The sequence below is a fragment of the Bison bison genome, unplaced genomic scaffold (assembly GCF_000754665.1).
Source record: "Bison bison bison isolate TAMUID 2011002044 unplaced genomic scaffold, Bison_UMD1.0 scf7180017864320, whole genome shotgun sequence".
NCBI lineage: Eukaryota > Metazoa > Chordata > Mammalia > Artiodactyla > Bovidae > Bison > Bison bison.
Genome location: NW_011494892.1, coordinates 290,670 through 310,182, shown reverse-complemented (window position 1 = coordinate 310,182; position 19,513 = coordinate 290,670). Strand labels below are relative to the sequence as shown.

The 19,513-nt window shown below is 39.2% G+C and overlaps 2 protein-coding genes across 11 annotated transcripts in view; both read left to right on the top strand.

The window, feature by feature from the left end:
- Positions 1 to 2,385, top strand: part of NIPA1 (non imprinted in Prader-Willi/Angelman syndrome 1) — a 23,603-nt gene extending 21,218 nt beyond the window's left edge. Inside the window, exon 4 of the mRNA XM_010852981.1 lies at positions 1,850 to 2,385. Within this exon, the coding sequence (XP_010851283.1) occupies positions 1,850 to 2,361 (512 nt within the window). The 3' untranslated portion in view covers positions 2,362 to 2,385. The remainder of the gene's footprint in view (positions 1 to 1,849) is intronic.
- A 10,114-nt stretch (positions 2,386 to 12,499) lies between these two features.
- NIPA2 (non imprinted in Prader-Willi/Angelman syndrome 2) overlaps positions 12,500 to 19,513 on the top strand; it is a 21,809-nt gene continuing 14,795 nt past the window's right edge. Inside the window, exons 1-5 of one of the 10 annotated variants that reach the window (XM_010852976.1) lie at positions 12,500 to 12,795; positions 13,514 to 13,647; positions 15,311 to 15,382; positions 16,004 to 16,178; positions 16,753 to 16,870. The gene's annotated coding sequence lies outside the window, so the exon portion shown is untranslated. The other 9 variants (XM_010852974.1, XM_010852973.1, XM_010852970.1 and 6 more) reach the window with 9 other exon arrangements.

Below are 19,513 nucleotides of genomic sequence, written 5' to 3'. Positions count from 1 at the left end.
ATTTAATTCATCTTTAGAGACCCTATAGAGCTCCGTATGTGTTTTTTGTTTGTTCTTTGGTATATATTTTTTACCTAGGTTCTCTTTCATTCCTTTTTTGATAACTGCAATCACCACCCTCCCACCCCCCAACACCCATCCCCATGAGATTCAAAAGACGAAACTCCTGCACATTCAATGTTAGTTGCTCAGTCATGTTCTACTCTTTGTGACCCACGGACTGTAGCCCATGAAGCTTCTCTGTTCATGGGATTCTCCAGGCAAGATTACGGGAGGAGGTAGCCATTCCTTCTCCAGTGGATCTTCCAGACCCAGGGATTGAACCAGGTCTCCTGCATTGCAGGCAGATTCTTTACCATCTGAACCACCAGGGAAATCTGCTACACATTCAGGCTCAGCTGCTTTTTCTGATTTTTCCACAAACACAGCCCATGCTTTTGCAATATTTTATAACACCCTTGTGCACACTGCTCTCTCTGCCCTTCACTACCTCTTCCCCTGTTTATAGGTTAGGCTCCCAGACAGCTTTCAGCTGTAGTGTCTTCCCGAATCCTCTCTTGCAGCAGACCTCCAAGGTCCTTTTCCTTACCCTTGGGGAAGAGGGGACTCCCACCACCTGTTTGCTGGCATGTCCAGGCTGTACCCAGCCCTCTCAGGCCCAGTGCCTAGCACCCACTTTACAATCTGGGAATGAAATTCATGGAAAATACAACTTCCTTGTACATATAAATAGAAGTCAACATAATGCCCTAAGAATAATACTTTGGAATAAAATAGAATGCTCAAGTATAGCCACAGGAATAGATACATTAAAGCCAGCAGACCCCATAGCATATGTGGAGTTGCTGACAATCTGGCAGGTGCAAAACAGATGATGTGGGGTGTTATCTTATTGACTCACTTGGGATTTTGCCATCATCAGTGGGATCTTCTTCTTCTTTTATTATTTTTCTTTGGCTGGACCACACAGCTTGCAGGATCTCAGTTCCCTGACCTGGGGTTAAACCCTGACTCTGTCGGTGAAAGCCTGGAATCCTAACTACCTGGCCACAAGGGAACTCCCAGCAGTGGGATCTTCTGAAATGGAAAATAACTCTTGAAGTACTGAAAAATTCAATATATATTAAATGCTTGCCAAATTACTTTGTTTTATACATAAAACAGGTTCTAGGCTCTGATTATTATAAACATTTTTCAGTTACCTGTCCAAGGTGACATTCAGAAGTTGTGAGGAGAATCTGATGATTTTTTGTTGTGTGAAACTCTCTACACACCTGAGGACCCTTGGCCTCTGCGTGTAGCCCTCAGTCCCTGCCACAGCCAGAGACACCCCACAGTTTTCCCTCATGTTCTTTAAGACCCCACATGACTCTCCTTCCCTGCCCTCCCCCGACAGGAATACTCTGCCTAGGGTTTGTTGAATTGACCATCTTGTGGACTGGCTTAAAAAAAATTCTTGAGACTTCCCAGGCAGTCCAGTGGTTGGGACTCTGTGTTTCCGCTGCTTGCGGCATGGGTCTGATCCCTGCTGGGGATAGTTCTGCGTGCCATGCCATGTGCGCAAAAAAGAAAAAGAAAAAATCTCATAGTGTATATGTTGACTTTTAATGTTATAAAATATTACTAATAGAAGACTTATTTATTGATTTGTAATATGTAGGAGCTATGAATTTTTTAATGGTGAAAATAGTGATGGGAAAACATTTTTGTGGAATGAGCTCAGTGGGTGTGGTTAAGCACACCTGGAGCAGTGGAGTGTCCTGGTGACGAGGGCAGGGGCAGGTGGTGGGGCATATGATGGGGGCTGCTCTGCTAGCCCCCCAGTCACTGTGTGCCCCCTCTTTTCCAGTGTTTGTGGGCTATCTGTGCATCGTGCTGCTCATGCTGCTGCTGCTCATCTTCTGGATCGCACCGGCCCACGGGCCCACCAACATCATGGTCTACATCAGCATCTGCTCCTTGCTGGGGAGTTTCACCGTGCCTTCCACCAAGGGCATTGGGCTGGCTGCCCAAGACATCTTCCACAACAACCCATCTAGTCAGCGGGCCCTCTGCCTGTGCCTGGTGCTCCTAGCCGTGCTTGGCTGCAGTATCATCGTCCAGTTCAGGTACATCAACAAGGCCCTCGAGTGCTTCGACTCCTCTGTGTTTGGGGCCATCTACTACGTGGTGTTCACCACACTGGTCTTGCTGGCCTCAGCCATCCTCTTCCGAGAGTGGAGCAACGTGGGTCTGGTGGACTTCTTGGGCATGGCCTGTGGGTTCACCACTGTCTCCGTTGGAATTGTCCTTATACAGGTGTTCAAAGAGTTCAACTTCAACCTGGGGGAGATGAACAAATCTAATGTGAAAACGGACTAGGATGTGACAAGGAATTGTATGGCTTGAGGAACAGAAAGAAGATATGGTTTCTGGTCCTAATTTGATGTGAAGTAGAAGAGTAAATTTACACAAGTAAATGGCTTGTGTTGGAGTTGCTTGTATATGATGAATAGGCTGGTGGAGAATGAGGATGCGTTGCTTAGCACTGGAGTGTGGACTCAGCCTTCTATTCTCTGAAGTTGCTCTATGGTTGCCTGAGTGTCATCTCTCTCAGATGAGACGAATCTTATGTTCATTGCCATTAACCTGGAAGCTTTGATGAATACTCTTTGCTTTTAAAACACTATCATTATTTAAATAGAACAGGCCTATTCTGGTTAGTGTTTGAAGGGGAACAGATATTCTTATTTAGAAGCTTACTTTGGAAATGGGAGAAGGTGTTGTCTTGAAATCTGACTCTACAGTAAATGTGTCTTTAGTCTTGTTATTTTGCATTAAGCATGTGTAACATTCAGGTGTTCCATCCAAATCAGAGGTATATACATTTAATTGTTTTTAATCCTCTGATGTGTTGACTCTCCTACCCCTGACTCCTAGACATTTTAATTGGAAACAGAGAAGAGTGAATGGATACCATATACTGTTCCGTTTGCAGGATGATTTTCAGTAGCTCAAATCAATTTCAGTGCCTTTATCACTTGAACTATTCACTTAATTTGACTATTACTGTGTGTGTGTTCTTTTAAATTAGAATAATGCAACTTCCATGATTATACTTTAGTATTTCACTATTCAAACTATAAATGTTCAAAGCAGTTATAAATTATAGAATATTATTTATTGGAAGAGAATCAAGATGAAAGACACGCTAGAGTAAGTTGACCCTTTCAGTATGTGTTATAATCCAATGAAAGACAATTGACTAAGTAGCATGAGGTATTTTATTTGTATTCAGTCTAATATAACTGGGATCCAGTATTAAATTTACCCATGTTCTCATTCAGCAAGCATTGTGTCCACTAAGAAGAAATTATTTAAGTTGATAATAAGGCTGTTAAATGAGATAGTACCTGTTCAGTGGCACATATGAGTTCAGGAACAAGTTAAAGGACACAATTAAGCTTAAGTTTGGTTTTTTTTTTTTGCTACAAATTGGAACACACATAGTTTTAGAAAGAATTTCTAGCAAAAATGAAAACAGTTTAACCATCTCCCTGTTGTTTGAGATGACAAAGCACTCTGCAGTCCCTCACCCAATCTCTCATTAAACTTCTGAAATGCAAAATAGCCATGAATTATCCCAGCATTTGGATCAAAAGAGGTCATCTGCCTGTCTATAGTAATCTTCCATGTGTATGAAATAGTAACAAGGCACAGAGTGACGCAAATATTCATCAAGATATCTATATACTTCATCTGCAATATTGTTCACCCCATCCCACCCTGCGAGACTTGTGGGATTTCCCTACCAGGGATTGAAACGGTGCCCCATGCAGTGGAAGTGCAGTCTTAACCACTGGACCACCAGGGAGGTCCTCAGGGCAGTGTTTTGTCTAAATAGGGAACTAAGCCAAGTTGAAAAATGAGATTGAGTAAAGTGATGGGATTGACTTGGTGAAGTAGAACATGGAATTTAATAATACCCAGTTAAAATTACTAAGGAATGTCAATAGAAAAAAATGTATTTTTTTTTTTTAGATAAAAAGAACATCTCTAAAGACCTAAGGGATAGTTCCCTAAAGTGTTGAATAAAGAGGCTAAATAAAACAAGGATAGAGCAAAAAACACCCTTATGAATTAAAAGTACATTGGATGATCATGAGTTGTCAGTGAGCTGTGAACTAACAGCAGCAAGATTATTTAAAAAATTTTCTAAATCTTATAGTAACTGATAGTTAATAAATGCTCAGAAATCCATTACTCTTTTTATCAACTCTTGAAGGTTTGTTTTTTATCATCAGTATTTTTAGGAATACAGGCCTTAATTTATTGAACTGAATTTTCTAAAAATGTAGGTGTATAAATAGTTTCTTAGGTAAGGAGTTGAGATATTCAAAAAATACATGTGGCTATACAAGTATCATAAGAAAGTTCATGGAAATTACCATTTTTTTTGGTTGCAATTCACATGTGAAGCTTAGTTTATTTAAATCAATCTATTGATGTTCCTGATTGCAGTTAATCCGTGGTTATTCCATAGATACTTAGAGGTGATATTTTCTGGATTATCTCCCTATGATTTTTTTTTTTTAGTAAAATAAAAACTCGAAGTATAAACAACTTGTCGTCTCTTGAAGGTGGTAAGTTATAGTGAATAGTTAGACTCTTCCAAATTTCTATCTGTTTAGCAGATTACTTTGGTAGGATGCACAGCTTTTCTTCCAGTGGAGTGCAATTCATATCATCCATTGTATTCCAAGTGTGACTGCAGCCTGGAAGTAATTGACATGACCAGCAGTCTAACGGCCTACTTTTCAAGTTTGACATACAGCATATAACTTCTGACTTACAGTATTTATTTTACAAATCTGTGTTTTTATAATTTATTTGGAATTAAAAAAAATAAAAGCTTTAAAGAGAAAGGGAATAGGTCTTACAGTGATCTTTCCAAAAGTAAACATTTTCATTATTATGCTATTCTCTGGGTTTTATCTTTGATAAAACTAAGGAAAAAATTGTCCACTTGTTTTCAAGCCTCCTGTAAAATCTTATGTTTGTGATCAAAACTTGCACATTTACCTGGATAGATATCTAAATAGGCCATGTCTCTCCTCTCTTACTTGGACAATGCCTTGTTTTCTCCTCTGAATCTTTGCATTTAAAAAGATTGCTTCCTGTTCTGCTCAGTGGTCAAGTGTAGGGCCTATTAAGGATTCTAACCCAAACCCAGCACCGAGATCACCCTGAGTACTTTGCTGTTCTATAGGACTGCTCCATCTCTGCAAAGAAGAATCCGGAGAGGAAGGGCAGTCTCTCCACTGCCACATGGGGAGCAAGAACTCCCCACAGGTGGGTCTTCAGGGGGTATCATCACTCAGATGTTATTATGGTCTTTTCACATTAGAAAGTTAGTGAAATACACTTTGCTGCTCTTGATTCAGCAATAAGAAATATTCTTTCAATTCCTACTTTTCAAGCCAATTTGTTATCTGCAGTTTTATTTCCAGAAGTTGATTCTAGGTGTAGTCAATAGATTGATCTTTGGGTTTTTCTTTGGGTTTCTCATCTGATAGAAGAAAGTACTATTAAAGTAGGCAGTCACCTCTCATCTTCCTTCTTCATTGACCTCTCAGCTCTTTGTAAATACTGTGCTCACTTCTAGAGGCCAGTTCCTAGACATCTGTAAAGTGCTTGAGATGCACCGTCTGTAGGCGTGGATGAGTCCACGGAGACTGAGGTGTTTGTTGGTCACAGGCTACTGTCGGGCTGCCTAATTCTTATTGGGAGATGATACCTCTCTTTTCTGAGCTTCTCAACTAACGCAAAAGAGCAATCTGCAGAGCTCTGCCCATCACTCTTCTTTGATGCCTGCTTGATCCTGACTTAGAATTCCTGGGACTGAGTAGGAACCTGCAGAGAGAAGAAGCTTTAGTTTAGATGTGTTCATGACTGATCAGTTGGCTCCAGTGGTCTGATGAAGTTGTCCTTACTGTGTCTGACACAATGGAAATAGTTCACCCATCAAGCAGGATTTGATGGAATCTTGGTGTTCTACCTTCTCAGGGACCAAAAATGTAACATTAACTCCTTAGCATTGACCTTCCTCTCAAAGACATGTCTGTGTTATTAATAGTTTTTCATATGTTTTACTCATAATCATAGCTAGAGGTCTGTTAGTTTGAGTTGGGAAGAGAAAGACCAGTTTGTACACCAGTCACACCATAAAACAGTTTATCATATAAAATACCTCAACTTTCTGTATTCCTCACCTCCGCCTCAAAGTTGTACTGGTGATGAATTTTGAGGGTCTATCCTTTAGCTTATAGGTGAGTTTTCACATCTGGCCAGATTCTTATACCTCCATCATATACTTGAATAGATTAAGAAATATAGGAATGGGAACAAGAATTTGGCCCAATTTCACAACTCATTTATTTTCATACATATTTCTCACATACTGTTAAATGCAACAAAAGAATTATATTTTAAAAAAAGTGTAACTTTCTGTTACATCAAAAAATACTGTCTAGTGAAAAGTTGATACTCAGTAGAACAATGATCATGTAAATAAACATCTATTTCAAATGTACCCAATATGATAAAAAGCTTAGTCTAGGCCCCAGAGCATGAGCCGGGAGGATTTATTTGTTATTTTCTCTATTTTCCTCTGAATTGTGCAACTGTAGGTGAGTCACTTAACCTTTCTGTGCCTCAGTTTCTCTACCTCTAAAGGGTGGGATGGGTCTCCATATCTGTGTAAGAGCACTTGCATGTTTAGCATATGCTGGTCACCTCAGACCAGAGTGCATGTACAGGACTCCTTGGGAGTGATGGACTGGGCATCCTGTCTGCTCAGGACCATGCAACTTCGAGCACTGAGTAAGCAAAGGAAGCACTGGGTGTAAAGCTTGCATGATTCTATGAAGCTTTAATTTTCCTTTATTTTTTTGTTTTAAAAAGAAGGGTTTTATATATTCTGTTGTAAAATATGGAAATTAAACAAGGACTTTAAAGAGCTGCACTGAGAGATCACATTCTGATGGTGTGATGAGCTTCTTTGACATTTCACAAAGGTGTATGTTCTGCAGAAGAATCAATGACCTGTAAACCAGATGAATTCTGTTGTGTTTACTTTGTAATGGGTGATGCTGAACTTCCTGCTTCCGAGCGGCTCAACCCTGACCATGAACTACCTGACACCAGGTGGATGTCAGGAACTCCCAGACCATTAGTGCCAAGGGTCACACTGAAAAGCGCAGAATCTCTTTATTTGTCAGACCATAATAATTTGCCCCCAACCCCAACCTCATGTCAGTGTTTTTACACTTTGGAAAAATTTAAGAGTACTGTTTTTCAGTAGAATTCCTGAGTGTTTTTGCCTCTTTAAATAATTTTCTTGTAAAATGGAATATAATTGTGAAAGAGGAATAAAACTAGATAAAAAATGTAAAATGTTGGTTGGTTGCATAAAATTTTTTTCATGTAAATGTATCAGGAGAGCTTCCAATTGGCACACACACATATTTGTCAATGACTAATACTTGCTTATATTCTGCTTTATAGAAGTAGTCATAGCATGTTGTAATTGCCTTATGTAAATAAAAGGCTATTTATTAAGTTTTCCAATAACATTTATTAATATGTATGTGTTTTAAAATAAAATAACTTATTTCTAGCTGAACACTCGTTGCTTTTTTGCCCTTTACATGAGAAGTTTGTGTGGTCTCAGGTTCCATATCATCTTAATTTCTCAATCAGATGCTTCCCATTTTCATCATAGAAACAAATAGCCCAGGTCTCCATCAGGATGTAAAATGTCCACTCATGCATATCTTAGGACGCAAATCTATGATGTGTGAAGGAATTCACCACCCAGTGACTACCTTCTGATACAATGAAATGATGTATTAAAGAAAACCATTTGATTTTAATATGTTAATGTCTTTTACATGTTTTTGAGGTATATAACACATTTTAAATACATTGAAAATTTGAGAATCATAACACATTTTAATACTGTCATCAAAAATCTTATCACTAATCTTTATTAGTATCCTAAAGTAATTTTATTGAATGAAAAAAAATATTTGAGCAAAATACTTTTCCTTAGGCTCTATCCAAAAAGATTTAATTACTCACATTTTGATCACAGTATATCTGTATAGAAATCAGGAAAAAACATTTTAAGAAACCACCAAATGGATAACTGTTTCTACATAGGGTTCTGGGATGAAATGTGTAAGTGCCAAATTCTTCAAAAACTTGCCTGGGTTGGTTACTATTACAAAACTGTTAGTTGTAGCTGGTAGCCAAGTATACTACTATTGAACCTGAGCTCTATATCTGAATTTGAGTCGAGAAAATTAGATGTGCTCCCCAGTTTCCACTTCCTCTGTTGATGAGTTATATCCCTGTCAGCTGACCTTTAGACATCACATGCCAGCATCTTTGATGTAATATTAATCACACCATATTTTTAACCTCATATCATAGGTAGTTTCAAAAAGACTTTTTGTTTTGGAAAGCTGAGGCACAGTCAAGAAATAGAGAAATAAACAGATACCTGCTAATATCTATATTAGCAGTTCAAAGAAAAAAGGTATTAATTCCAGCTGAAGAAATTTGTAAGTGTGGGGTTTGGAATTGTGCCATGGCAAGCAGGATAGGAGAGATGCCAATCAAGTAACAAACACAACAGATCCATGTAAAATAATTGAGATAACGGGCTGGAAGGTGGAGGAAACTCAAATTATGTTGTCTGTCTATAAAATGGAATCGTTTTATTTTGGGTGAAGATGTCTGGAGGATCTCAGTGTTCTTTCCCTATTTTGGCATGTTTATTCACTGTTGGTTTTCTATTGCTGCTCTAACAAATTACCACAAACTGTGATTTACAGCTACACAACCTTACTGTCTTACAGTTGTGAGGGTCAGAAGTCCAACACAAGTTTAACTGGGCTCAAGTCAAGATGTTGGCAGGATTACATTCCTTTTAGAGGCACTTGAGGAGACCTATTCTCTGCCTTTTGCAGTTTCCAGAGATCATGCACATTCTTTGGCTTGTTTCCCTTTCTCCATCTTCAAAGCTGTTCTCTTCTTCCACTGTCATATCTCATTCTTTGACTCTGATACCCCCTCCTCCCTCTTACAAGGACCCTTGTGATTATCTTGGGCCCACCTGGACAATCCAGGATTATCTTAAGATGCTTAACTTAATCATACTCACAAGGTTCTGAGGATGAGGACTGTAGATATCTTTGGGGGGCCATAATACTCCCCACCTGATCCACTCAACATTTCATCAAGTGAAGCAACTGTTAAAAGCCAACATCTGATGGCAACCCACTCCAGTATTCTTGCCTGGGAAATCCCATGGACAGAGGAGCATGGTGGGCTACAGTCCATGGGGTTGCAAAAGAGTCAAACATGACTTAGCAACCGAGCACACACACAGATGTGTACAAGTTTTGAAGGATTCTGTGGTTATTTCTTAACAGTGTCATATGCTCATTAAAATAATTAAATATAAAAAAGCCAACATCTGGCTTTTAATAAATATCCTAGTGTTCTACCCAAAAATTCAAGTTATTACTTTTTCAGAGAGCGATCCCCTCTTCCTCCAACAAATGTATTAGAAAATGCCTACTACATGTGTCAGTTATCTATGGCCTTGGGTAAACTAATATTAATTGAAAAATGTATATAATAATAAACTATTAAAATGCTAGAGAATGTCATTATTTACTTTTCAGTGTAAAAGGTAAAATTACTAATAGGGGGTTGAGCTAAATTTAAAAGATTATCTGAAATGCTACTCTCATGTTTCTGACTGACATCTATGGTAACAAAACCGAAACACAGGAGAGTAATTGAAGGATAATTTATATATGAGAAGTAATTTTGATTGACTAATTCATGATTTTTAAAAAATAGTACTTAATAAATCTTGCCTATACTTCTTTAACAATGACAAAAGTAGATTTTAATGGTTTTATTGAGGTATGATTGACATGCAATAAACTTCACATATATAAAATACACAACTTGGTATGTTTTTATATGATGTCATATGATGAATGCATCACCACAAGCAAAACAGTGAACATACCTATCACTCTCAAAGTTTCCTTTTACCCCATTGTAATCTGTCTGCCTTCCTTGCCCCCTCTACTCCCAACCATTCATCTGCTTTCTATTGCTATATATTACCATCCAGTTCCTGGAATTTTATATGAATGTAATAATCTATATATACTCTCTCTTTGGTCTGGCTTCTTTCACTTATCCAGAATTACTTTGACATGCCACCATATTATAGCATGTATCAACATTTCATTCCCTTTTATTGCTCAGTAGTATTCCACTATATGGACATACCATAGTTGTTTATCCATTCATGTATTGACAGACGTTTAGATTGTTTCTATTTTTTTATTATAAATAAAACTTATTGAATGTTCATTTATATTCACATTATATCTTTTAATGGTATATGCTTTCATTTCTCTTGGGTAAAATTACCTAGAAGTTGAACAGCTGGATCATTGGATCATATGGCTGGTGTATGTTTAATTTTTTAAGAAACTGCCAAAGTGTTTTATAAGGAGGTTGTGCCATTTTACAATCCTACTAGCAGTATATGAAAACGCATTCAACTTTTAAAAGTTTAAAAATATCTCATCATCAATGCTTGAACACTTCTGGTATGTAAGATGTGCATCATCAGGTGCTGAAGAAGTTATCTGGGCATTTAAGGCGCTTGTATCACATTAGCAGGGAATATTACATATACTTATAAAAATAATACACCGTGCAGACAATAAGTGTCAGGTGCGTGGTGACTTCAGATAATGAATTTGAGATTAGTCTGTGAGCTACAGTGATGAGAGAGAGATGACTAGATTAGGCAGGATTTAGTTGGTATGATTACAATACTGGCAGAAAAGAGGCGCGAGCAAATTTGTTAGGTCGACATAGTTTCAAAGTGTTTTTGCTCATATGAACTAGCCACTGCTTCCATTACAGCCACCTACCTCTTAGAGGTACCTGTTGGAATTTATGTTATTGCTACATACTTATTCATGTCAAAAAGAGTGGCTTAATAGAAGATTCCTTTATTCTTTCTCATGTATCTACGGGTCAACAGGACAGTTTTGTGTACCTCAACCAACGTGGCCCTATGTCTATTCTCTGGGTCAGTTAGGTGGCTTTGCAAGGTGCTCTGCTCCACCTGGTCTCCTCCAGCCAACTAATCCACACTTCTTATCATGATTTAGGCTGGCAACCACCACATTTTCTTGGCTAAGGCAGAGTTGGGATGGAGTAGAACTGCAAAGCCACTCTGCAAAATGTGTGGGCACATGGATGGGTACAGAATTATAGCCATTTTTAACACTCTACTGCATCATTAGAGACCAGCTGGTCAACTATCTTTCAATAGTCAATGTAATTGCTTATTTGACCATGTCCTCTAGATACAACAGGTGAGACCAAAAAAGTAAACAAAAAAGTTCCTCTGAGCCAATTCTAAAAAGGACAGTTGTCTGGTTGCCAAGTTTAGAGAAGATTAAAAGCTTTTAAATTAGAAGCTGCATAGTTACCAAAACCTGAGTAGTCAGGGACTGTGCAGTCTAAATAATAGTCCAATGAGACTACAGTCCTAAACAAGCAAATTACATTTGGCATTTTCTGGCTAAATAAGCACAGACTTCATTTTAGAAAGATTCCTACCCAAAATTATTTAAATTTGGTATAATAGTGTTCCCGTTATCTAGTCAAAAACTGGAAAAATATCCCCAGAGGAATTGCACCTGTAACCAAGGTATTATTGTTTTATTAGCAGGTCTCACTCCAGATCCAGCTAGTTGCTCTTCTGGTTTCTAATAAATAAATGAGCCCTCTTCGTCCTTTTTCGACGAAACCATGATCATGGGTCCCAGGAACTTCCTACGTTCCAGAAGAAGCCAAGGCAGGGCAGCTTAACAGTGGGTTTCCCGTGCATCTCATGAAAAATAAATCTCCTAAGTGTAGGGAGGTCGGCTTTTTAGCAAACAATGAACCCTCCCAAAGAACGTAACGAATAGTTTCGGATTCGGTTAGTTACCATCTGGGAAGAGGAGGCCTTACCCGGAGAAGGCCAAACTCCGCCCCGTCCCCAGCACTTGGTTTCACCCCTTGGCCTCCTCCTACTCGCCCGGGCCTCCGGGTCTCACTCTAGTCCCGCTCTTGCCCTCTCGGAGCACCTTTCCCTAGGATAGCTTAGACACATAGCTTCATGTGCTAACCGCGCGTGGGAATTCACCGTACATGGTACTTCTTGACGTTGATTTGATTTGATTTTGATCACTTGGTCAGCCAACAAACCAGACCAGTTTCCTCTGTCCCGCCCCTTCTCCGGAAGGCGCGCCGGGGGCGGGGCGTTTGCCGCGCCTCACTGCGCGTGCGCGCGCTGCCTCTTGCGTCACTCGGCCGCGCCCAGGCTCTCTTTAGCTGTCTTTTTAGGTCCTGGTGGTGGCGGTGGCGGCGGCGGCGGCGGCGGTGGCGGCGGCGGCGGTGGTGGGGGCTGGAGGTCGTCTGGGACAAGATCCCCCGGGCGCTCCCCCATGGAGGAAGCGGTGCGCACGGCTGCAGCCCTGGGTGCTCACACCTCCCACTGGACGGAGACGAAGGCGGTGGCAGCGCGAGCTCAGGAGTGGGTAGCCGGAGCGGCCTGTGTGGGGGCGTGAGCAGAGGTGACCCGGGCCGGATAGCGGAGGGGAAGCCGCGCGGCGGGCCTGCCAACTTCCGTGAGGTCTCCACTCTTCTTCATTTCAGGCAAGCGCGAAGGGGCTAACTGTGGGCAGGCCTGCCCCTTTTGGGTCGGGGAGGACTCCTCAGGGACGCCTCTTTTCTCTGGAGACACTGAACCACGCGTGTTCTGAGATGGAAGTAATTTCCCCCGTAATCGAGTTTCCAACATGATTTGGATTGCCAATAAATCCCATGGAAACCTGGCCTGGCATTTTCGGGCCGCCTGTTCATTAAAATAGTTTCACTTTGTTATGAGTTCTAAAAGATTGTTTCAGCTACCACGGAGATATTGACAGTGGAACAAGCCTTAGATGTCGCTGTAACGTTTTGAGCATGGCCATTTCCTAACTTTTATAAAGTCAGTGAACCCTCTCTCCCTCACCATACAACTGAACAAAATTCATTGTACCTTTGATTTTGTGTTTGTCTCTTGAATCTCTTTTCTAGATGTTTCAATTCATTTACTACACGCTATGTTTTAGTTTTGTTTCTAGAAATTCCCTATGTACCATGAACCCAGTTAGTACATTTTTTTGTTAAAAGTACTAACAATAAATATGAGAGAATAGAGATCTTTGTTTCATACCCGTAAGCTGTCTGTTGAAGCAGTATGTTATGCTCAGTTGAGTAGGTTTTATGTTAGTTGGTAAGTAAAATGAGTATGGAGGCTAGTAGCTAAATTTAAAAAAGTATTCAGTAACTATTCATTCCTTTTGCTACTTCTGTATTTTCTTCTTTCCAGGCTGGAGCCACTCTGCCAGGGCTTAAAACTTTAAATGAGAATAAAGGGTTTTATTTACGAGGAAATGAGAATGAATAAGTCATCTCTAACCTCTTCCAGCCTTTTATTCATAAGAGACCATATTAAACTTACATGTAAGTTAAAATTTTAATTTATAATTACTGTTGCTAAATAGGATTGGAAAGTTAGGTTCCATAGTATTTATAGTTACTACGTTTAAAAATAATGAGCCCAAGGAGAGGCTGGAAAAAATTAAAGCAATGGAAACCAAGCAGAAGTAAATAATGAGAACTCTTAGATGTGGGTAGTCTGTATAGAAGTTGAGTCCAGTGGACAGTTAGGTTTCATTTCAGGCTGTGCAACTTTTATGTGATCCTCTATTTGAGATTTAACCTCTGGGAGGTTTGGTTTCTTTAACTAAAAGGTGGGGGGTAATGATAGCTTTTTCTCATTATTGTGTGGATTAGAGTTAATGTGTATCCAAAAAAAAAAAAGAATTAATGTGTATCAATCACACCAGAGTGGTAGTTATTACTATTAGGGAGACATAATAATAAGAAACAATTATACTCTTGAGGATATTTCTAGTGTATAAAAACACCTTGCTGAGGTATCCCACCTACCCTCCTTCAGTTTTTGTTGTTTAGTCACTAAACAGCGTTGGACTCTCTTACTACTGCGTGAACTGTAGCCCGCCAAGCAGTGAGTTGCCATCTCCTTCTCTAGGGGATCTTTCTGAGCCAGGGGTCGAACCCACATCTCTTGCTAGACAGGCCAGTTCTTTACCACTGAGCCACCTGGGAAGCCCTCTGATTCAGTTAGTGTCAGTTATAGTAGCCTTTGTTTTCCTAAGAAACTACGTGCTTGCTCATGCCTTAGTGCCTTTGCACTTGCTTCTTTCTATGCTTTGTTCTTTTACTATTTCTTTCAAGCCTCTCTATGTTACATTGTCCAATAGGCCTCCTAACCAACTTAGTTAAAATAGAAGCCCCTGAACCCAATTACTTTATATTACCCAATATCTTTAAGATTACTCAATATTTTTAACATGCTTTACTTTTCACTGTATCATTCACCACTTTCCAAATTAACGTTATTTGCCAACAGAAGGTAAACTCAAGGGCAGGGTTTTGGTCTGCTGTATTCACTGTGTAGCCGTGTTTTTGAACATAGTATGTATTCATTTACTGTAAATCAGTTATTTGTTGACTGAGTAAATGAAATAAGCATACCATTGTCCATAGGGAGCCACAGTGAGGGGGGGTATAAGTCATGTACATTAGTAATCATAATAGAGGCTGGAAAAGTGTCCGCAGAAAGATTCAGAATAAAGGTTAGCACATTCAGAAAAAAATTGGTTTATGGAATTCAAGCAGGGCTTCATTGTGGAGGTGCTTTTTTGAAGTAGGTCTTTAAAGATGAAAGGAATAATGTAAAAAAGATACAGAGGAGTGAAAGGAATAAGTAAGAATGGCAGCAGTGTGTTCACCTAGGGTGGAGCCATAGTATATGAAATACAGTATTGGGAAGCAGAGATTTAAAATACAGGTTTGGAGCAAATGTGAAAGGTCTTAGATATTGGGTTACAAAATTTGGAATTCTTTTTGTAAATAGTGGGTAGCCAGCCACTGGCTGGCTTCTCTCAGAGAGAGAATCCATCTGGCACCCTTGGCCGTTGTAGGCAATTTGGGTGATGAAGGATGGTGAAGCCACAGTTCGAACACGAGAAGCAGGTTGGGCATGAAGACTGACCTACACTGAGAACCTGGTTTGAGTTGCCCCTTGATTGTGTTCCAGCCTGGGGACTAAAAGGAAACTAATGGAAAACGCAAAAGGCTGAGGATGAGGAGACTCATTTTCTAATCCCAGGTCTGCTACTCACCAGCTGCATGAGAAGTTACTTAACATTATCACATGTAAGCTCTTGTGAAAATAAAATGTCAAAAGTGCTGTGACAAGTTTAAAACTGTTAAATAAATAGGTGTGATTTTTAAAGTTAGCTAACTTTGAAATTGATGATGTCATTTTGCAAAGTAAATCTTTTTCTTTTTTTCATGGTTTTTTTTTGGCGGGGGGTGGGTTGGGTTGTGCTGCAGCTTGTAAGATCTTTCCCTGTGCAGGGATTGAACCTGGGACCAGGGTGTGAAAGCACTGTGTCCTAATCTCTAGACTGCCAGGGAATTCCCAAAACAAATCTTACTTCAGGCTTTTCATATAGGTGTTAGAATACCGGTCCATGTTTTCCTCTTCCTTAAATTGTATGTTCTCTGTGCTTTAGAAGGAAGTGGACCAGTTTCATAATTTTTTTTCTTTGAGCTGTATTAATTTCACTTTTGACATAATTTCATTTGATGAAAGTTAACAGTGTAAGTGTTCATAGATATTAATGAAATCAATTATGAAAATCAAGTGCCTGTTAGAACAAGCTGAAAATTCTAAAAGTTATTAAAATTTGGAAGTGTGTTTAAAATTTGAATAGTTTATTTTCAGAATTCTTACTTAGCTGTGGAATCCTTGAGGACAGGAACTTTTGGTCATCTTTATAACGCCAGTGCCTGGGACGTGTGCTGCTTAGTGTATGTTTATTGAACAGATTACCACAAAAATTAAACTGTAACAGTCAGGGGTAGCGGACTGGGACCTTTCACCTGAGTCCCTCTGAGAGGTAAGATGGGCAGGTTACCACCTGGGACTCGTCATTTCTGGCTTGGGAACCTAGTTGAAGTGAAACTTAGCAAGTTTCCTTGTTTAACTGTTTTTAAATCTGGCTCTGCCTGAAGCAGATCCTTGAGAAATAAAAAATAATCTCTGTTTCAGGCTCTCCTGGCTGTGATTGACCTTTAGTTACACAGAGTGGGAACAGAACATTACCAGGTCTGAGAATAGTGAAGCAAATATTCCTTTCAGGACATTCATGCTGATGTCCATTTTCTTTCCTTCCTTTTCTTTTTAATTGAACAAAAAATAATATTTTTATATAAACTATTGGATACCTAAATATAACATGGTTTTTAAAATGAAAGCAGTTATATATAGTTGTATTCATAAGTTCAATAGTCAAAAACTATACAACATTAACAACAAATCCAAATGAAGATAGTCTTCTGAATTTCATGCTTCATTGAGCATCAAAACCCACCCATCTTTTAGTCCTATTCTTCATTATTCTGTATGCACCTTCTTTGCATCGGATTAGACCCCTTAATTTTGTTTCATTTTCTGTGTAACATTCTCCACAGATCTATATCATTGGCTGCTGCTTTGGGAGTTGAACATCCTTCTGGGTGTTCATTGTTGTCCCCACATAGCACGGAGGAACTTCTCTGCGCTTGGAAACAGATTCTGACTCATTGCTGTGTAAGTCACATGAGGTGATTCATTTACTTAGTTTAGTGGCTGAAGGCTGCTTTATAGCTTGATGGTATGCAACTTTTATGTTACTTGGCATCCTTCCCCACCCATGTACACACTGGTGTATTCAGTAAGTGAACAAACACATACAACAAATAACCTTAATTTTAGAAAAGCTTATGAATCAGATTTGCCAGTATAAGTGAGTGCCTTTTTCTGGGGAGACCACCACGAATAACTAGTCATTGTCTTTAAGAAACTTAGAATTTATCTTCAAAGACAGAATAGTAATTGGGAAATAAATTTTATGAACCTGTCTGTAAATAAAATAATTGCACAGGAGAGAAAATGCCTGTGGGCTGTAGCTACAGGACAAGTCTTTATAGCACAACTTGAAGTGTGACCTGGCCTGAAGTGAAGAGCATCCTCTTACATAGTGGAGAGAAGGTTGTGAGGAGCTGTGGTATGTCCTCGTAGTGATGACTTGTATGAAGGGAGCCATGATTCTGTGTTTGGAAATGAATTTGGGATAAGGGGTACAGCTCTCCAAAGCCATGTGCATAATAAGATTGACCCAACTGATCAAAAACTTCCTTCTTTGCTTTTGTATGCTTGAAGCTTTCCACAATAAGTCAGTAACAATAAAAAGAAAAGAGGGGAAAAGATTTTAAAAAGCAACGTGCAACTTTATGTAAAATATAGAGAAAATTTATATATAGACACAGTAGAGTTAAGAACAGTGGACTTTCAGTGATCATAGGATAAAATAAGATTCCGACTTAATGTGTTGGTTTAGTCATCTCTTCTTCACCTCGTTGCTGGAGAAGATTTCCTCCCCATGACATTAGACACTGGGCACGTGAGAGCAGTTTCTTAGACAACAGTTCATTAGTCACTTTTACATGTCTAGGAGGAGTACACCACATACTACACAGGGCCACACACATGCTGCAGAGTAAAAAACCAGGACCTCTGTGAGGCAAGCAGGAGGTTGAGGGGCCCCTCAGTTCCTGCAGGAGGATGTGATTGGCTTGCTTTAATAATTCTGCAGTCTGTCAAGGCAGTGAAGCTCACTACTCAGGGATAAGCAGGAGGTGTGCCTGGTCTCCGTGATAAGGAGGGCTGTTTGACTTTGGGACCTGTCCATGAAAGCAGAGTAGGGGAGGACCGAAACTTGTGGTTAAGTCACCCCAGTTTTACCAGGTGTCAAGGCAGCATAATATATTGGATCTTAATTTTAGACCTTACATTACTTGTAATTTGCCATTTAGTGGAAAGTTAACTTTGCTGCTGCTGCTAAGTCACTTCAGTCGTGTCTGACTCTGTGCGACCCCATAGACGGCAGCCCACCAGGCTCCCCCGTCCCTGGGATTCTCCAGGCAAGAACACTGGAGTGGGTTGCCATTTCCTTCTCCAATGCATGAAACTGAAAAGTGAAAGTGAAGTCGCTCAACTTTAAGCACTAGTAAATATTAGTAAGTTGGTAGCTACACATTTGGTATTTGAAGGTCAGTTTTATAAAGTCTCAATTTGGATTTGTGAGGCTATCCTTATAATGGGATTGGAATTATAGATATGCTTGGCTTGTTTCTGAGTATGGTCCTTGCAGATAACAAGGTTTTGTTTTATTGGTTCTAGGATATTCAGACTCTTCAGTTGGCTTGTTTTAGTCAAACCTTCAAAAGGGAGATTTTCAAAGATTTAATTAGTTACTTCCTCAGTAGAACTTGGATGGTAATTAAGAACGTTGTTCCATGAACATAGTGGTTAAAGGAGGATGGTTCATTTCAGTTAGATGACTCTTGCTTATTAGAAGAATATATCTGCCAAGTAGGCTGAAGTGTTTAGCGGTGGCTGGGTTTCTTTACTCTCATTTTCCAGCCATTGTTACTGTCATCTTTGCATGTTCATTTGTATGTGGTACTATCACTTCCCAGCTTACTTTGACAACTTTTTATAGTTTTTCAGTTTATAGGCTATGTTTTACAGTGGTTACGTTTTAGAATGCTAAGCTGAATGACGCAGTGGTTTTCTTACTCATAAATAGCCAGCTTTATTTTTTAGGGCCAATCATATGATTCCATTCGTCAGTATTCACCCAGAATACATCTGACATAGTTTGAGATTGCTGGATACTTGGCACACAGGATAAATAAAGGTGACTCTTGTGCAGGAGCCCGGAAGCTGGCCTTCTGCTGAGGGTAACTGAGTCATAACCATGGATAAACAAATTGTAGGGTATGGTGGGAACCTGTAAACACACTTTTATTTTGTTATAATCTTTTTTTCTTTTGTTAATAGAGTAGTTTAATTATAGGTTTAGAACTTCTCTTTCATTTTCGTATATTTATTAATAAGAAGGAGAAATAAGGGAATTGATTCAAACTAAGCCACTAGATGTGAAAAACTATAGCCGAGGGTTTCATTCTTTTGTGTTTAAGAAAATTGTCAAACTTTATTGTGCAATTACAGTAAGTACTGTTTTTAAGGTATTTTTTTCATAACTGGAAGTTTAGTATTGAAAGTTTTTTTTTTTTTTTTTAACTGTATAATTGACCCACAATGCTATGTTCCAAGTGCAAAATATTAAAAAAAAAAAAAAATTGAACCACTTTTATGTTGGCTCATTTGCTTAAGGATGCAATTAGT